This window comes from Desmodus rotundus, chromosome 5 (assembly GCF_022682495.2).
Source record: "Desmodus rotundus isolate HL8 chromosome 5, HLdesRot8A.1, whole genome shotgun sequence".
Taxonomy (NCBI): Eukaryota; Metazoa; Chordata; class Mammalia; order Chiroptera; family Phyllostomidae; genus Desmodus; species Desmodus rotundus.
Window position 1 is genome coordinate 48,584,118 of NC_071391.1, and position 19,078 is coordinate 48,603,195.

Here is a 19,078-nt window from a genome sequence, read left to right on the forward strand (position 1 = left end):
AGTAAATGAGCTCTCTGGTGGGCAAGGCCCTGGGAAGTCAACTTTGCCCACGAAGAGGGTCTGGGCCCTGCACTTGGCTCCAGACTCTGAGTGCCTAGCAGCTCAGCCACATTGTCTAGATGGGGGACGTGTCCCAGGGTGCAGCCCAGGACCCGCTGAGGGACGCGAGAGAGTTAGCTGAGCATACTGGTCCTTTTCCACTCTCCCTGAAGGAGAAAGCAGCCACACCAAGCTGAGAGTAGGTCTCATCTGCATGAGGAGGGACTTGTCCCTGCAGAGATGTCCTGGGGCACAAGCGGCTGGCTGGGGCGTGAGGGCATCGTCCCCTGGGGAGTGCTCCAGTACTTTTTCATTCGTTCTGCAGCCGTCTACTGCTCTGGCACTGTGGACACGCGGGGACATCAGACCCGGTTTCCACCCTGGGCATTCCCATTCTGGGGACTGCAGGATGTCCAGTTGGGACATAGAAGGAAGGGGTCCCAGGCAGGACTCGATCCACCATTCTCTCATTCCAGCCAAGAATCTGGGCACCTCAAGCCATAGGTTCTGATGCAGACTGAGGGACCCAGCCCCTAAAAGTTGACATTCCACCCTGCCTCTTTTTCACACCCACACCCACTCACACAAACATGCTTAGATGTAGACACCACACAGCTGGGGAGCAGGGTCCTAGGCCATGCCCTCTCCCAGCTGCCCTGCAGCTGCTGCTCTTGCCGGGACCACTCTTGCCTGTCCTGCCACCGGAACCCCTGGCAGCCTGGGCTCCAGTGTTCCTGCCACTCTGCCTGGACTGTGGCTCAGGCTCAGCAGACAAAGGGGCTGGATGCCAGCGGGAGGGGAAAGGAGAGGAGGGTGGAAAGAGGGGACTTGGGGCTTTTGTTCCGATCTTGGACCAGCCCTGAAAGGGAGGGTAAGAGGGAGGAGGCAGGAGTAAGGACGGGATTGACTCTGTGCTGCTCCGGGGTCTGTGCGCCCGGGCAGGGGTGGCTTGGTCCCGGCTCTGTCCCTGAATGATGCACGCGTGTGAGGGTGGCGGCGGGAGGGGAGTGCCTCTCCTAGGAGATGGTGTGCGATCTGGTGGTTGTGAGCTTTCAGGTGTTCCAGAGTGCCTGTGTGGAAGTGTGGGGGTTCATGGGACTCAGCAGCTGCGTCACATTGGGGTGAGGGTAGCCTTGTAGCTGCAGGTGTCACTAAGAATGTGGCTGCCCGGCTTGGAGGTCTGGGTTTCCCTCCTGCCCCTGTGTGTGTGCCATGTCCATGCTCCTGCTTATAGCAGACGTCCCTGTGGGACCGTGCAGCTGCTTGTGTGCCTGCTGTGCCCTCCCCGTCTGTGCCTCCATGTGACTGCTCATTTCTGTGTGTGACAGGGCTGTGTCTCTGTGGACAGTGTGTGCACATGTGTGTGCCCATGTCAGGGGTCTGTGTCTGTGGACCATGTGGCGTGTGTGACATCCCGGGGTTCTCTGTGGTATGGAATGTATTGAGGTTTTCACTCAACAGTGGACCCTACTTGGAGGGGGCAAGGTAGGGCTGGGGTGGCGGTCTGGACAAGCCCAGTTGGGGTGGAGAGAACGAGGCAGCTCTGGGCTGGCCTGGCCTCCTGGAGCCAGAGGGAAGCAACTCCATAAACTGGTGCCAGATCATTTGCTCCCTCTACACTGGGCCCCAGGCCTGCTGTCCTCGGGGCGGGTGAGGAGATCTGGCCTCATGGAAGAGGACAGCATCTTGGGAGGAGGCTTCCTTGACAGGAGCCCCAGTGGGTCTGGGGCCCCTGTGGCCTGTTCCTGGCTGTTGCCCCACAGCCCTCGGCCAGCCCCTCCCCTGGACCTGGCTTTTACCACAACAAGAGGGGTAATCCAGATTCCTGCTCCGCCTGACAGAGGCCTGTGCAGTGGGGAGTGACTGAGGCCAGGGTGCTGCAGGAGCCCGCCCTGGCCAGGCTCAGGTGGGCCCAGCCTGTGGAAGGAGCTGTGCTGGGCGGGGTCACTGTCACAGTGGCCAGGTACATGTCCTGAGGCCTGGGCACGGAGTGTTCCATGAACCCTGTTCCAGAGAATGGTGTGTCCCCCTTCCGCCTAAAAATAGGATGGTACGTGCTGCTCTTTGTTAAAGGATGTGAGAGATTCAGGCACTTTTTACAAACTATTTATTTATTCTTTATTCCCATCCTTCACCCTCTACTCACTGGCAACCATCAGCTTGTTCTCTGGATCTTTGAGTATGTTTCTGTTTTGTTTTGTTTATTTGTTTGAGGTTTTCAAGATTCCACATATAAGGGAAATTATAAGGTATTTGTCTTTGACTTATTTCACTTAGCATAATCCATCCATGTTGCCGCAAATGGCAAACATTATTCTTTTTTAATTGCTAAATAATATTCCATTGTGTGTGTGTGTGTGTGTACACACACACACCACATCTTTCTTATCCACTCCTCTATAACGGACACTTAGGTTGTTTTCTTGGCTGTTACTACAAATGCTGCAATGAACATAGGAGTGCATGTATCTTTTCAAATTAGTGTTTTTGTTTTCTTTGGATAAGTACCCAGAATTGGATTTGCTGGATTGTACGGCAGCTCTATTTTTTGAGGACCCTCCATACTGTTTCGTATAGTGCCTGCACTAATTTAAAATCCTACCAGCGGTGAATAAGGGCTCCCTTTCCTTCATCTCCTGGCCAACACTTACTACTTGTCATTTACTGAGCATGGCCATTCTGACAGGTGTGAGGTGATATCTCATTGTGTGGTATTTTTTATTATTTTATCAGTTCTTTTTTTAAAGATTTTATTTATTTATTTTTAGAGAGAGGGGAAGGGAAGGAGAAAGAGAGGGAGAGAAACATCAGTGTGTGGTTGCCTCTTGTGCACCCCCAACTGGGGACCTGGCCCCCAACCCAGGCACGTGCCCTGACTGAGAATTGAACCGGTGATCCTTTGGTTCGCAGGCCAGCGCTCAGTCCACTGAGCCACACCAGCCAGGGCAAGGCCATTATTTCCTTATTGATTTCACTTTCAGTCTGAATGTGTCTTTTGATTTGAAGTGAGTCTCTTGTGAGCAGCATATAGATGGATCATGTTTTTTAATACATTCAGCCATCCTGTTTACTTCTAAAGTAATTGATATCTATGTACTTATTGACATTTTTAAATTGTTTTATGGTTGTTTTTATAGTCCTCTTCTTTTTTTGGTGTCTTCTGTGTGGTTTGCTGTTTTCCTTGAGCATTTCGTTTGGATTCCTTTCTGGTTTTTTTGTTGATTTGCTTGTTTGTTTGATATTTAGTAGGCGTTTGACTTGTGGCTCCTATGAGGTTTATGTGCCTCACTCTGTATCTCTAGCAGTCTATTCTAAGCATTTAAATTTAGGTATATTTTATAAGGACTACACTTTACAACCCCCTCCATGGTTTATGTTTTTGCTGTTATTTTTTAGATTTTTTGGGATTGTGTATCTCCTAACTATGTACTGTAGTTAGAATTGAGTTTGATACTTTTTCTTTTGACCTTTATAGTAGCTTTTTAGATGTCTGATTTACTGTATTTATTAAGTATTTGTCTTTATCTGTTAGATTTTTTCCCTTTCTCATATTTTCTTATTTCTGGTTATGGCCATTCCTTTTCTGTTTAAAGACCCTTTAACATTTCTCATACAACCGGTTAAATGGTGATTTGCTCCTTTAGTTTTTGCTTGTTCGGGAAACTTTTCCTCTTTCCTTCAATTCTGAATGGTAACCTTGCTGTTTAAATTATTCTGGGTTGAAGGCTCTTTTCTTTCAGCACTTTAAAGATGTCCTGCCACTCCCTTCTGACCAGTAAAGTTACTGATGAGAAACCAGCTGAAAGCATTATGCTGTTTCCTTTGTATATATAACCTGTTGTTTTCCTCCTGATTCCTTCAAGATTGTCTCTTTACCTTCTGCCATTTTAATTCCCATGTGTCCTCGTGTGGGTCTCTTTGGCTTACAGGGTTTGGAACTCTCTGTGCTTCCTGAAACTGGATGTCTGTTCCCTTTCCCAGGTTAGGAAAGTCTTCTGCCATTATTTGTTTAAATAAAGTTTCTGTTTCTTTACTTTTTTTTTTTAACCAGATGTAAAATAAATATTTAATTTGGACTTCATTAGTATTTAATATTTTTTTCTAAATAAATTTTCAGTTCCTTCTCTCTTCTCCATCTGGGATTTCTGCAATGTGAATGTTTGAGCACTTGCTGTTATCCCGGAGGCTCCTTAAATGATTCCTTGTTTTCTTTCTGCTTTCTGATTGGTTCGTTTCCACTAGTTCATCCTCTGGGTCACTTCTCTGTTCTTCTCTATTAGATAATCTGTGTTGATTCCTCCTAATGTGTTTTTCATCTCTGTCATTGTATTCTTCAGTTCTGCTTGGTTATTTATTATACTTTCTAACTCTTTGTTGAAGTTTTCCGTAAGTTCCTCTATTTCATTCCCAAGTTTGGTGAGCATCCTTATGACTGTTGCTTTGAATTTTTCTTCAGGAAAATTATTTATCTCCTTTTCCTTAAGGTTTTTTTCTTTATTTAATTTTATTTTTAAATTAAATTTACCAGTGTAACATTGGTTAATTTTTTTTCTGGGGATTTTTCTTTTTCCTTCATTTGAGAGAGATACTGTCTTTTCATTTTCTTTTTACTTTCTATATGTGTTCATATGAATTAGGGAAAGTAGCTGCCTTATGTAGAAGCGGGCTGTGTGTAGACTGTCAGGGGATGTTGGCTGGCTGGGAGGAGCTGAGCAGGTGCCTGGGGTAGACTGGGCACGGGCCTAGCAAACCAGAGCGGCCCCAGATGGGGAGTCCAGGTGCACGTAGTAATGTCCTGTCGGGTGTGCTTGCTCCCTTAGTTTGGAGGCGACATGGGGTGTGTCTGGGAACTCACTGCAGCAACCTTGCAGGTATGCCAGAGTGTCTGGATTGAGGCCCCACCTACCCTGTGGAGGTGGAGGGGACATAAACAATGGTATTCACTTGTGCCTCCAGCCTCGGAGTATTCCCATGATTCCTAGAGAGCTCCCGTAGCTTCAGCCCTCCTTCATACATCTCTCTCCTGTTGTACAGAAAGTGAGCCCGTGTAGAAGCAGCTTCTGTGCCTTTATGTGCCTGGTAGTTTGGGGGAAGCTAGATGCAGCTGATTGGGTGCTTATGGGGCCTGGGTCACTGGTCTGCCAGGCTTAGTGGTCCTGGCAGGGAAGCCAGGTGCATGTGGTGATGTCCTGCTGTTCCTGCTTTCTCCCTTTTTGTTGGAGGCAAAAGGTTCCAGGCAATCTTGCAGGCAGGCCAGAGCCCTCCAAACGGAGCTCTGCCCACCCTGTCAAAGTGGAGCTGAGCGTAAACAGTGGTGCTCAATGGCTCCTCCAGCAGGGAGCATTCCCACAGCTCCTGGAGTGCTCCTGCGGCTTCCCAGCCTTCTCTATCCAGTTTCTTTCTGGCTTTCAGAAGCTGTCATTCAGTCCTTAGTTGTCTTGCAGGGGTAATTGTTCTCTATACATGTGTGTATATTTGGTTTTCATGGTTGAGTACAGTGTCCTCCTACACCAAGAGCCATCTTGGACCTCTATAAAGAGGTTCAGACATCTTTATAGTTGTACTTGGGGAGGAGAAGCTGAGAGTTCATGGGGGGCTCTGGAGGGAGTGGAGGGTAAGCTCAGCCGGGAGGAGACCTCAGCCACTGAGTCCAAGGGAGGGAGGAAGGAGTGTGTCTACAGGGGGTGGCAGGGAAGTGGAGGGGACTCATCTCTGGTTTCCCTTTGAATGGGCAGTCAGGCTGTCCTCCGCAGACACGGAGAAGACATCAGGAAGGTGGGGTTCTCAGTAACTCCTCAGGACAAGGGATGGGAGCCAGGGTTGACCAGGGGCTGTGGTCTCAGCTGAGGGTGGAGACAGTCCCAGCTGGCTCTCTGCCCAGCTGGGGGTTCGGGGAGGAGGCGGGACTGCCTCTGCACTGGGGGTGATGGGTACAGGTATGGAGCAGGGCATGGTGAGAGCGGGACTCTGGCTGTTATGCACAGCTCGCCCAGCCTGCTCCACCCTCTTCTGGAAACCCCAGGGTGTCTGAAGTTGCCCAAGTCTGGCCAGGAGGCTGGGACACTGTGGCCAGGGGCACTGACTGGACGGGGAGGAACTGGCATGAAAAGTCAAATCCTCTCCCGGTGGGCCTGCCAGTGGCTGGAGAGCAGCTTGTTGGGGCATTTTGGGTAGGGCAGTGAACCCCACTCCTGACCCTGCCGCTCCAGGTTTCACTCACACTCCCTTGGGCCCAAGGAGAGGCGGGGACTGACCCCTGCCCCAGGAAGGGAAGCCCTCGGCAGATGATCAGTAAAGGAGCAGGCGAACCCCTCACTGTTTCTGAGGGGCAGCCCTAGAAGTTAATGTGGGGGGCCCATCCTGGGTGCCAACACTGGGGAGGGGTTTCTTTTCCTTTCCTCCAAGAAGGCGGCAGAATCACTCAGACCCCAAGAACTTTATCCAGAAGACCTCTGTTTGGAGGAGAGACATGTCCCCGGGCCCCCGGGAAGCACCATGTCTATTTAAAGCAGGCTGGTGCTGGGGTCAGCGCCCTGCCTCCCCACTTCGGACACACACCCAGGATCACAGACTCTTTGGATAAAGGTGGGTGTTATAGACCCGCCAGGACCCCATTGCTCACCCCCTCCATGGAGGGCAGAGGTGCAAGGCCCAAAAGGCAGGAAGGGACATCTGACATCTGTGGTCCCAGGAGCTACATTGGGGCTTTCAGCCCAGGCACCCCAATGTGCCAGGAGTGGGGTGGGCCCACTTTGGTCCAAAGCCTTGAGAAGTCCAAGCCCAACCTCCACCATGGTGGAGGGGCATCTCCTGGCTGAAAGTCTGCCATTCCCTAGGCCAGGGAGCTCAGAAAGTCTCTCTGTGGCTGTGAGGGGACCTCCTAGGCCCGTTGTGCACCCCTACACTGGGCCCAGCAGCCCCCGCCCCTTTGCTGCACTGTTCCCAGCTGCTTACTGAAGGCTCTCGCACACTCTGGGATGGGAGCCAGGGTGGGGTTCTGGTGCCACCTGTTCCCTGTGGCCTCGGACGGTCACTTCACCTATCCGAGACTGTCTTCCCCACCACAAGAAGGGGGAAATGTCCCCCATCCCAGGGCTGTTAAGGAACCTGCTGCCCTGCCACTTTCCCACTCATTTCTAAGAATGGCTCCTCCTCAAATCATGGAGCCAAGAGTGAATCCCAAACCCAGCAAGCTCGGTCCCCACCCTCCCACTGACAACTCAGAAATGACTCGTCGAGATGGCAGCTTTAATCATCTTGGCCAAGGTCCGTCAGGCTCCCTCCACTGTAGGTCTCCTTGGCCACGTGCCAACCCTTGACCACGCCCAGACCACTTTTCCCAGGTGGCCCCCCGCCCTGTGGCCACTGAGGTCATGTCAGTCTGTGGACGCCCTGAGCCACTCTGCCCTGGAGGCCTGCTGGACGCCTGGGCATGGGATCGAGCAGCCCTGAGCCTGCTCTTCTGGCCATTTCCAGCTGCCCCTGGGGAACATGGCTCGGGCCTTTCCCGGGGCTGGGCCGGTGGCGATGGGAGCCTGGTCAGGAGGAGCAGCTGCACCACTGCAGCCGGCTTTCCTCCCGAGTCGAACCTCCTTGTGCTTTGAGACTGATGTGCAGGACAGGGCTGCTGGGGGCAGAGGCCCAGCGCCAGGTCCTCGAGGCAGGAGAAACACGGGGAAGTCGGCAGCCTCACAGCATGAACACGTGAGCACCCGCATTCTCTCCGGCCACAGGGGTGTGGCACGGCCCAGCAGAGGTTCCAGATTGGGATGCAAGGGGGGACTGGGCCCCAGGCCCTGCATTTCCTGGCAGAAGGATCCCCAGGCCTGCAGGGGCATCTGAGAGGCTGGAGTCCTAGCCCAGCTGGGCCTCAGGGGAGAGGGGAGCCCCCACCCCTATGAGAGGCGATGGCAGACAAAGGCTGGAGCTGCTAAGGAGGCTGTGGAGCCAGCTCCCGGGGCACTCTGACTCCAGACATGCTTCTGCCAGCTCTTTTGGGCTCCCTGGTCTCCACATTAGGTCCAGCCTGGGAAGACAGGTCTTCAACTAACGTCCACTCCGGTCTGTGAGGGTCTTGGCACGGCTGCCAGTCCCCCGGGGGTCCACTGGGGTGGTGGTGCTGTTGGAGTACGTGTCGTAGCTGTTGTCGGAACACACAGAGAGCTCGTCGGAGACCTCCATGCCGTCGCTGATCTCTGCGGGGCCAGAGGAGGCAGAAAGTGAGAGGGGGCAGGAGAGGGCTCACTGGGGATGGCTGGACGACACCGTGGGAAGGGCGTCTGCAGCGACACCTGGTCAGGCACTTGGAGGCTGATGAGACCACTGGGTTCAGGTTTGGTGTTGAGCTTGGTATTCAGGGCCCTGCTTGGAGTGCACTCTCTCCTGGAACTCTTCCTTCTAGCCACCGAAAACCATCTGCACCCTCCCGAGCGTGGCGCCATGTGTTCACTCTCCTCAGGGCCTTGGCGCATGCTGGGCCCTCTCCTGGGGTGACCTCCCCATCAACACCTCCTTGTCTTAAAGTCTGGCTTAGCTCCTCTCCTCTCTGTTACTGCAGCCTCCTGAAAGCCTCCCTGATCCCCCCTCCCCTGGCTGGGATGGGACTTCCCCCTCGCCACCCTCGCCCCTGCTGCCCCTGCCCCGTCACAGCCTGTGCTGTCACGATCTGTGGCTTCACCATCTGGAATACTTTAAGGACAGGGACAATGTCAGGCATCTGTGTCCCCAGGGCCTGGCACAGTCAGGACACGCAGCAGAGGCGCAGGATAGGTCTGTTGAGAGGAGCTGTGCCACCCCCAACCCCCGAGGGGACTGGGGGTTCCTCGGTGGGATTGAGGGTCCCTGGAGAGGACCTCTCATCAACCTGGACTGGGCAGGGGTGAGGCCTGGGGCTGACTCCTCAGAGCCTGCACCCGGAAGGTGCCCAGTGAATGGTCTTGGGCGCTACAGGAGAGGCGGGGGTCTGGATGGGCAGGAGCTGCCGGGCCTCGGGGCTGGCCTCCTGCCTTCCATTCATTCCACCCACCCCTTCTGACTCTTCCAGGCTGGGTGGGGTTCAGGGCCTGGGGATCCTGGGTGCCCAGGACTGGCCCCTTCCTCCAGGAGCTCTCCAGTGTGGCCAGAGGGCTGTGGGAGTCTGGGGAGGCCCTCCAGCCTGGCCCTGGGGCTCAGGGAAGGCTCCCCGGAAGGGGTTTTCTGAGCGAAGGTAAACCTGAATCTGCGTGTCCTAAGCACCGAAAGCAGCGCATGGCGTTCATCTGTTAGAGGGGTGAGTGAGGGAAGGAGCGAACGAGATGTTCACACGATCCATGATCCCTGGAGCCAGCCCCCGCAAACCACAGTCACCCCCGTGGGGCCCTCTTCCACTCGCGCAGTGTTTCCCAAGCATCCCTCTGGGCCGGGCATGGCAGTAACCCTCACAAGCACCCTGAGAGGGGATGCTAGCCCATTTTACAGACAAGGAGTCTGATGCCGAGAGAGGTTAGACAGTGTGCTCCGGCTCACACAACTAGCTGGGGTAGAGCTGGGGTTTGAAGTGTGCTATAAATCTCTCCCCTTCTCTCTGTTCCCACGCCCACATCTCCAGCCCGAATTACTGAGATGCACCTAGGAGGATGCCGTGTGAACAGAAAGACGACCCACTATAAGCCAAGGGGCGCCGTGTGGGCCAGATCTTCCCACACAGCTCTGCTGACCCCTCAATCTTGGACTCCCAGCCTCCAGAACTGAGACAATAAATCTCTGTTGTTTAAGCCCCCACTTAGTGGTTCTCCATCACAGCCTGCTGAAGACAAATCTGCCCATGGCCCTTCTCTGCTTTTAGAATGAAGCCCAATTTCCTGATCACACACCTGGGGCCCAAGAACCTCCCCTCCCCCACCCCCTAGCACCATCTTGAGGTGAGCCTGCCAAAGGCCCCTCCCCTCAAGCCATCCGGAAAGATATTTAGCTCTCAGTGCCCTGGAAGGCAGCACTCCCTTACCACCTCTGACCACAGGCTGCTCATGCCTGGAACACCCTTCCTTCCCCGCCGAGGGCCCAGCCTGGGCCTCAAACCCATCACCGGGCCCCTCCCTCCCACTCTTCCCACTTCAACCGTGCCACTTCCTTGCACACAGGGTTCCAAAACCCTTCGCACTGGCCCAGGAAGCTCTGGCCACTCTCCCCCTCCGTACCCCACTCTGCTCCAGCACTGTCCTCTGTTACAGCTCTCGTGACACCCCACTTCCCATATGTTTGCTTTTATAGCTGCCGCCTCCATCAGACTGGGGGTGTCAACAGGCTGGCGACAACAGGGGTGAAATCCATATGTGGGTCCCCGTACGAACCAGGCAATGGAGATGGCCTTCAAAGCAGACCCCCCCCTCCCACTCCTGCACATCGGCCCTGCCCACCACCCCCGGGGCTGACAGAGCCGCAGGGTCAGGAGTCGATCAGTGCACGTGGAGGGTGTGCACGTCTACATGTGAACGCGCGCCTCTGTACGTGTGGGCCCCGTGTGTCTGTGCCGTGTCCCTGCCCGTGTGTGAATGTGTACGCCCGCATCCCTGGGCACGGGTGGGGTAGAGAGCTGGGCCCAGCGCCTGGCTCGGCCTGTCTGCGGGGCTGCCCACCTGAGAAGATGAGCTTCTCCTTCATGATGCTGACGTCCCGGCTGCTCCGGTGCACCGCTGCACTCAGCATGATCTGCTCAGGGTTGTAGGTCCGTATGCCACCCAGGCGCCACCTGCAGAGACGCCCCGCAGGCATCAGGCCCTTCCCCTGGAGCAGGGACCCTGCCCATTCCCAGAGCCTCTCTGGGTCTGGCCTGAAGCCAGCAGGGTGCTTGTCTGACTACACGGCGGGGCCCAGGGGGGGCAGAGCTGGGGCTTGAATCAGAGCCTACTGACTCTCAGCCAGGGCTCTGCTGCCCTCTCTGACCTCTGGAACCTGAGGTCCGCTCCCCTTGCCCAGGAAGGTGGTTTGGGCTGATTAGTTGGTTGGTTCTGCCTCAGGTGCCCCCCAGTGTGCACCTGGCTTTCTGTGAATGGGATAAATTTGGGGTGGGGGGAGGACCCACCCTGGGGCACACACCCATCTTGGGGAGTCCCAGCTGACGGCTCCTACAGCTCTACTGTCATGACTAGTGAAGCCAGGGGAAACCCCAAAGAGGAGGTGAAGAAAAGCAGAGAGGTGAGGGGACATGGCCGGGGCCTTGCTCAGAACTGGTCTTCAGAAGGTTCAGTGCCAAGGGCGTTAGAGTGACTTGGGACGGGGGCTGTTGCTACTCTGGAAGAGTGGAGCATATACTCCCCCATGGGGAGGCCAGGCTGGAGTGTTAACCCCTCTGATGGCCGAGGCAGGGGCGAGGCCGGGGCTGGGGGTAAAATTAATCAAGTGGGCTGAGAGGTGGGGCTGTATACTCAGAGGGCGTGCAGGGGCCCGGCAGAGCCAGACACTGTTTTTCCTGTTGCAGTTCCTCTGGACCAGCAGAGGGCCCCGCATCCCTGGCCTGTGAACTGAAGACTTGTCCTGCGACCTGGACAGAGGATTCACTGGGTCCCCCACTCCCACTCCCACCAAGAGAAGTGGGGGTCAGCTTGGAAACAACCCAACCCCCCCAGGGCACTGAGCCCTGCTGGGGTGGATGAAGGGAGCCCAGACTCCACAAGAAATCAGTTGTTTCCAGATGGGGTCAGCACACCAGAAAGGGACAGACAGATGGATAGGCAGATGGGCGGAAGAACAGGGCACACAGACAAGAGCAAAGCGGGAGGCAGGGGAGAAGGCAGCCTGCACTCCGGCCCGGCTCGCACCCTGCATGTGCTTGAGGACGGCCGCTGGGTCTCTCATTTATCGCTGTGTCCCTAGCACCAACCTCTGTGTGTGGGGAAGGGGGTCCCCTGAGTACTCGTTGCCTGAGTGAGCGGAAGAACAAGGAAATGATCTTCGCCCCCAGGGTCCCCTTCTCCCTCAGAAAGTCAAAGACACGGCCCGCGTTCTGTGTTGAGCAGGCCTAGCATGTCTGTTCCAGCCCCTGGGCCACGACGGGCCGGCCTCCCCGGCACTCTGGGGCTCTGAGTGTGAAGGCCTGACGCCTGCTGCAGGCCCCGCGCAGCACCAGCCAGCACAGGTGTACGGGTGTCTGCCGACTGGGTGAATGTCCCTTCGCTGGGCTCAGTCCCACAGCCAGGGAGCAGTTTCACCTAGCAGCTGGTCACTGACGCCCCTGACCCAGCAGGGCCCGAGGCACTCAACCAAGGAAAGAGGACTCGAATCCCTGAGACCTAAGTCTCATCTGGGAACTTAGCATGAACCCCAGAAGGAAAGTGTCAGGCCAGGGCTCCTGCAGCCGTGCACATCTAGGACAGGAAGCCCAGCCACTGTGGGGCCCTCCCCAGGGGGAGCGGGGGTCAGACAGAAAGCCATAGAGATGAGATGAGAGTGACAGAGAGAATGAGTGATGGGAGAGGCAGACCCAGAGGGGGGAAGGCAACAGATGGGAAGGGAGAGACAGAAGTCAGAAGGGTGGGCGTGCGCTGGGCGTTGGGGGAGGCTCTGCAGGCAACACTGGGGGGCTGGGCCCCTGGGCAGAGTCCCCTCCCCAGGGGAAGGTGCACTGGTGCTGAGAGAGGCCAGGTCAGCCACCTGCAGAAACACTGGCTCCCCATTGGCAGAAACTGCAGGAGGAGGGGAGAGCAGAGGGGCACACACAGCAAGAGGGGGAGAGAAGGGAGGGGCAGGGGAGAGGAGGGCTGCTAGGGCGGGAAGGAGGCTCCAGGCGAGGGAGGTGTCTGGACGGCTGGCGGTGAGGGAGCCTGGCCCAGGCAAGGCTCCGTGCAGCTTTTCAGAGGAACTGGAGAAAGGGGTGGCAAGGACCAGGGAGAAAGAGAAACAGGAGGAGGAAGACCACACCAGAATTACCTGATCAAGTGATAGCTGTGAGATGCCAGAGTGCAGCAGAGAGGGGGAGGATGGGGAGAGAGAGGAGGGACATGCGCCGGGTCAGAGCAGTATGGGACGGAGAGAGAACGTCAGTCAAGAATAAAACCCGTCCCGTGGGTTCGTGGCTGGGTTGGGACCCCAGCCCAGCCCTGACCCCTCCCCTGGGCCCCCTCCACCTCCCCACTGCAACCACCATGCCAGCTGTTGTCCTGGGGGATGGGAGGTCTCCAGCCTGGCACAACTGAGTGCTGAGTGCTGTGGGGATCCCTGGCCTTGGGCTACAACAGGTGAAGAGACGAGCCAGCCGCAGAGGAGCTGAAACCGGGCAGAGCCCATGTGGCGAACTTGGCAGAGGCTGGCTTTGGGCTCCCAGCCGGGTGTTCATCCAGAAGCCACCAGCTCTGGCTGACGGGGCTGGGCTGGCAGCCACTGGGAGCCCTCCTCCCCTGCACAGGCCATCTGGCCAGGCCTCCTGCTGGCCCAGGGCTCAGGAGGGGGTCCCCTGGCTGGGGTGGGACCAGGTCTGTCTCAGGGCAGGGAAGGCCGGGGAAGGTGACCAGAGCCTACTCACTTCTGGAGCACGAAGATGCCAACGATGAGGGTGAAGGAGATCAGGTCGGCGATGACCCACATGAGGCAGTACTCGTCCGGGGGCTGTGGACAGATGGCTGTGGCAGCTCCAGTCATGGCCCGTCCACACCGGGCTCCAGACTGAGGGTCCGTGGGCGGGAGGACCCCTGTCACCACGGGGGAGGGGCAGGGGAGGGCCTGGAGGCATGGGGTCTGGTCATTGTGGCCGGGGTCGGGGCCACCGAGCGTGGGAGCACAGGGCAGGAGGCCGGTGTGGTGCTCAGGGCAGCGGCTGTTTGTGCCGAGCCCGTTCGCTAGCTCTCTAGGGGTCTGTGTGCTTAAGGGGCCGCAAAGCAAGAGGCGAATAATGGACAAACAGGTGTGTGTGAGGGCGCAACGTGACCTGCAGGCGTGGCATCCTGGCAAGTGTAAAAGAGTGCGTGTGTCACAGCAGGGCGTGGCCGTGGGGGCTCCCCCTCCAGGGTCAGTGGAGAGGGGCCCAGTGGGCAAACCTCCTGGACCTCAGGTTAACTCCTGTGACCCCGAAATTCGAGTGTGCGCTCGCGGCCGCTGCCACAGTGCCGCTTCATCTCATTCTGGGCTGAGCGCCCGGAGGTTTTAAAGGGCAGCGGGCAGGTGGATGGACTTCGCCACCCACAATGTAGGTCTGATTCCCCGACTCTGGCGCTGTCGCAGCCATAACAAGACCCTCCACCTGCCTTTCACCTCCCCAGAGAGGAGGATCAAGGGCTCCCCACTCCCACCAGCGGCAGAGCTGGGACTGGAGCTCAGGCATCCGAGGGAGCTCGGTCACCCAGTTAAAAACTGGTTTCATTCACTGTAACCTCGGCAGAGTTTAATGTTCCCTATACTTGTCCTGTTGCCCTCTACTTATAATGCCTTCCCTCCCTTTAAAACAAAATGCAGTAAACAACACCCAAACCAAGACACCAGTAGTCGTTTACTAGATGTTTTCTCCCTGTGAGTCAGGCCAGGTCCCTCCCATCTCCCAGCACCTTAGTGCTGACCCCAACGGCCACGAAAACCCTCCTCGTGCCTCAAGCCTGCCCGCACCCTGAGACCTCACCAGGGAGCCCCAACTGTGGAGCCTGCACCTTCCTGGGTGCCGCCAGCAGCTCTCCGCACCCCTCCGGTGCCCTCTGCCCCCCAGACACCCCTCTAACTCACCATGATCCAGAGTGGGGAAGGCACCTGGGACAGGGTGTGGGAGTTGTCAGAGGTGACGGAGGGGACCCCTGCGCACCACAGCAGGGAGAAGAGCCAGGGCGCGTTGACCGTGTAGAGGTTCACACTCAGGTTCCAGGATGCATAGTCCCTGGAGGAGGGGGGGACAGGGGCGGGTCAGTCCACAGACCTGGGCCTCTGGGAAGCCTGCAGAGCACGGCACCATCCTCACAGCTGTCCCTGGAGGAAGGCCTCTGCACCCCCAGGGGGCCGGATGCAGAGACAGGCCCACATCTGCCTCACTCTCAACATCTCCTCTTTGAACCAGGAGCCCCTGTGCTTCTAGCCTTCTGCCCGGCTGTGTGGGTGTGCAAGCATGTACGTGTGTGAGTATAAGAGAGAGAGGCAGGATGGAGGGACTCGGTCTTGCCCTCCCCTGAGTGAGCTGGAGTGGGCGGGGTGGGCACCTGAGCTCCTGGCGGGACACCTGAGTGTAGCGCAGGTTCAGCCGCTGGATGTGGCCTCTCCGCAGGTTGGTGGCTGCCTCCTTGGAGCCTGACGTCTGCTGGAAGCCAGGAGCCACCTTCCGCACGAAGGGCCTCTGCCTGTTGGGCAGCCACATAACCTGCAGGCAGAGAGGGGGTGGCGTCAGATTTCTCATCTGTAAAATGGGTTTGGAGTGTCCCCGACTCTGAAAGGACCTGGAAGGGCTGGGAGGGACAGGACCTACCTAGCAAACGGCATAGTACTCATCACTGGGGGCAGCTTGGTCCCAGCCAAGGCTGTGAACTGCTTCAGCAACAACCCAGGGGGATTCCCTCTTGACCCCAGTCAGGCTGAGCCTGATGGCCCGAATGGCAGTCACTCTGCCCGTGGCCACCAGCGTCCAGTGCGCGTCACACGTACACCACAAGGATGTGGACAGTGCTTTGTGGAAGTTACAGTACTTTGTAGAACTTGGACTTGCTCCTGACCTTTGTACATTTTAAGGGACTTTCTTGTTCCCCTCTTGTTCCCATCATGGTCCCATTTTACAAATGTGGAAGCTGAGGTCTGGGTGGGGACATGGTGAGTTTATGCTGGAGTCCTGCTCCAGCCAGGCCTGGGCCGTGGGGAGGGGCGGGGCAGTAGGGCGTGAGGCTGGGCTCCCCAGGGGGCGTGGCTGGGCGGAGCTGGGCTGCCAGGCCTCACCTGGTGCTGGGGGAAGCCTGAGCGCAGCACGGCCTCCAGCGTGATGTTGAGGAAGCTGCCCCGGTAGGGATGCTCCCGCGGAGGGTCGCGCAGGTTGAGCAGCAGCGTGGCGTTGCCCTTGGCCAACTCCAGGAGCTCGGCTAGGCTGCAGATGGACTGGTTCTGGACCTCCCTGTAGTCGGAGGGTGACAGGGAGCTGGCCGTCCAGAAGGGGTCCGTCTGGCAGAGACAATGACACACGTGGATGCCTCACCAGCCTTTCGGGGGGCCTCCACATGCCTTCCTGGCTACCGAGCGTGGAGACCCCTGAGGTGCCAGTGTCTACTGAGGAGTGCGTGCCAAGCAGAGTGATGGCTGTGGCCCTGTGGGGGCTCTCAGAGACCCCAACCCTAACCTTTCTGTGCCACTTCCTGCTTACCCAAAGAGTTACTTCCTTGGAAGGTCTCCCAGAGCCCAGCATGTTTCTCCTTTAGTAACATTTCAGAGCAGAGAACCAACCTCCCTCTAGAGTTTTACAGATTTGATAATTTTAACTACTATTACCACCATCAGCGTTTTCTGGTGAGGGAGATAGAACCAGCACAAGCAATGACAACCACGATATTCGGGCTGCAGTGGCAGAGCCCAGGGAGGCCGCTAACCAGCCTGGCTGTGAGGGAAGCTGGGGCGTGGGGGTCACCTGAGCGGATGGCCACCCGGCTCTCACTCCGGAGGGTCCCCGCCCACGCTTTCCAAGCCTAGGAGTGGGGCAGCTGCAGCCAGACCTTCAGGAACCACCGGCCGGCGTTGAGCCGCTGCAGGACAGTCCAGTTGAGCATGGAGGCGGGCCTGCGGGCGAGCCCGGGGAACTGCTCCTCCACGTTGGTGGTGCGCCGCAGGGTGGTGTCATGCAGGAGGAAGGGCACCCCGTCCAGGCTGCAGGAGGGTGGGGCCGCCAGGTCACTGCCCGTCCAGGCCCCTCACACACCCTTCTCCACCCACTGACACTGACCCACCCTCTCTGGGCCTCAGGTTCCCGGTCTACACAGGGAAGGCGGTGGGCTGGTGGGCGACTCCTTCATGTTCTTGTGAGGGTCAAATAGGCGTGGGGACTGCTGAGGAAAGAGGGTTGGCCCTGTTCTCTTAGCAACTTTGGAAGGTAGGTGCTACCTTATTTGGTAATGGGGAAACTGAGGCTGGGAGAAGGAAGTACCTAGTTCAAGGTCCACAGCCAGTAAGGGGTGGGCCCTGGCTTAGAACCCAGTCCATGCGATGCCATGATGAGAGCAGTGCAAATGCAGGCCCCTTTGACAACTCTTAGCCCCCACCACCCTGGTCCACCCGCTGCAGTCTGAGCCTATATGGTGCGTTAGGTGAAACAGTAAAGGCACCCCGGTCCCCCTCCCTTGGGCATTTTGCCATCATCTACTAGAGAGATTTGACAAATACGTAATTCTAGGGCGTCTACCCTGGGGAGGCGTTCTCACATAAGAGGTGCCCTTGTCCAGGATACAACCTGTGCGCGCCCACGGGGCGGCCCTGCGCCTCTCCCCTTCTCAGAGGTGTCTGTCATGAGATGGGGGTGGGTTCTTCCTGCCCGTTGTACGAACATACACATACATCTACATGTAGAAAGCGTGCAAGTCATTTTAATGTGGTCTTTGAAAATGTCATTGACACCACAGTGAGTGACCGCTCTGCCATGCGCTGCTTTTCCTTGTCAGAGTATCTGAGCCCCATCTTTCTGTGATCTGGTCCTCTGTAGGGATCTGGTCTTTCCTTCAAGCAGATCTGTGGCAGACTCCAGGTCCCAGCCTGCCCTCCCTGCTTGAACCAAGAGCATCTGTTCTGTTCTTTTCTTTATTTTACATCCTGGAGTTTGGCACGAGACTCATGGTCATGGACAGGGTGCCCAGCCTGCAGGGGGTCATCGAGCCTCTGCCCTCCCATCCCGAGGCTCTGGGACCTGAAGTTTCTCCGCAGAGACCCAGCTGTGGATGCCGTGGGGACGGGAGACAGTGCCATCCCGCCATCCCCAACACCTACCTGATGGTCACGTCAGCTTGTAATCCGTACAGCTTCTGCTCTAGGGCCTTCCGGAAGGACATCAGCGTGTGCTCTGGGGCCAGCTGTGGGGACAGGGGGTGGTGAGGGGAGAGCTCAGATTTAGCTGATGTGTGCCTCCCCAGCCAGTGAAACTCTCCCATATTGGGCCTGGTCCTTATTCCAGCTCCTCCAAGAAATAGCTGTGTGACCCGGGCACCCACACGACTTCTCAAGCTCGGTTTCCTCACCTGTTCAGTCATGCCTGACTCACGGGTTTTTGGGGTGGGAGTGGTTAGTGCTGATGTCTATAAGTGTGGGAGTGGGAGGGCTTTTCTTCAGTCCTCTGCCTCTTGGGCTGGGGCTGAATGCCAAGTGTTCCCCTTGTGCCCTGAGTCCAGGTTGAGATCCCGGAGGGAGAGGAGAGGGTAGACAGGTGGCAGTTTCAAGGGGTGACCAGTTTCCTCGTCTATACAGAAAATGACAAGCCCATCTCTGAGACTGTCACATGGACGAAAAGGCCCGAGCACGTTGCCTGATAAACAATAAGTGTTTAATAACTGATAACTGCTAACCCCATAGCATCCACGTCAGAAGAGCTGTTTCTAGCCCTGGCTCTACCATTTAACCAGCTTTGTGACTTGGGGTGCATCTCTTCCTCCTCCGGACCGCAGTTTCCCCACTGGCCCCTTGAGAGAGTATATTCACTGTTATTTGAGGGTCCTTCCACTTGGGGAGAGTGGAGGTTCTGTCTCCCCAGTTCTCTGGTCTGAGGTCCCTGTCATACTCTTTGCTGCCACTGGGGGTCAGCACCATACCAAGGATTGGGCTAGAGCAAGGAGCCAAGGAGGGAAGACAGGGAGGAATGACTGTCTGACTGAGGGGATGGGTTGGAAAGGGTCCCCATGGCTGATCTCATTCCTAACATTGGCTCATCCACCTTCGCTCTCCCTCTGCCCATGCTGTTCTCCAACATGTAACACTCTCCTCCTCTGGGAGGCAGCCCAGCACGGAAAGGGCTTTGGAGCTGAGGAGAAACCATTCCATTTCCCATTCCTGGGTCATCACCTCACCTGTTGGAACCTCGTTTTTTTAGCTATAAAGTAAGCTAACGTTCCCCAGCTCATAGGTGAGAAAATAGACAACA

General features: G+C 56.7%; 1 protein-coding gene across 6 annotated transcripts in view; it reads right to left on the reverse strand.

The window, feature by feature from the left end:
* Positions 1-7,266: 7,266 nt before the first annotated feature.
* Positions 7,267-19,078, reverse strand: part of GDPD5 (glycerophosphodiester phosphodiesterase domain containing 5) — an 88,574-nt gene continuing 76,762 nt past the window's right edge. For 4 of the 6 annotated variants that reach the window (XM_045181891.3, XM_024572674.4, XM_053924348.2 and 1 more), the window contains 9 exons: positions 17,935-18,017; positions 16,674-16,824; positions 15,910-16,128; positions 15,186-15,343; positions 14,722-14,869; positions 13,535-13,617; positions 12,943-12,957; positions 10,653-10,765; positions 7,267-8,234 (listed from right to left, as the gene is read on the reverse strand). In XM_045181891.3, coding sequence (XP_045037826.1) covers positions 8,086-8,234; positions 10,653-10,765; positions 12,943-12,957; positions 13,535-13,617; positions 14,722-14,869; positions 15,186-15,343; positions 15,910-16,128; positions 16,674-16,824; positions 17,935-18,017 — 1,119 coding nt within the window. In that variant the 3' untranslated portion in view covers positions 7,267-8,085. The remainder of the gene's footprint in view (positions 8,235-10,652; positions 10,766-12,942; positions 12,958-13,534; positions 13,618-14,721; positions 14,870-15,185; positions 15,344-15,909; positions 16,129-16,673; positions 16,825-17,934; positions 18,018-19,078) is intronic. The other 2 variants (XM_024572676.4, XM_053924346.1) reach the window with 1 other exon arrangement.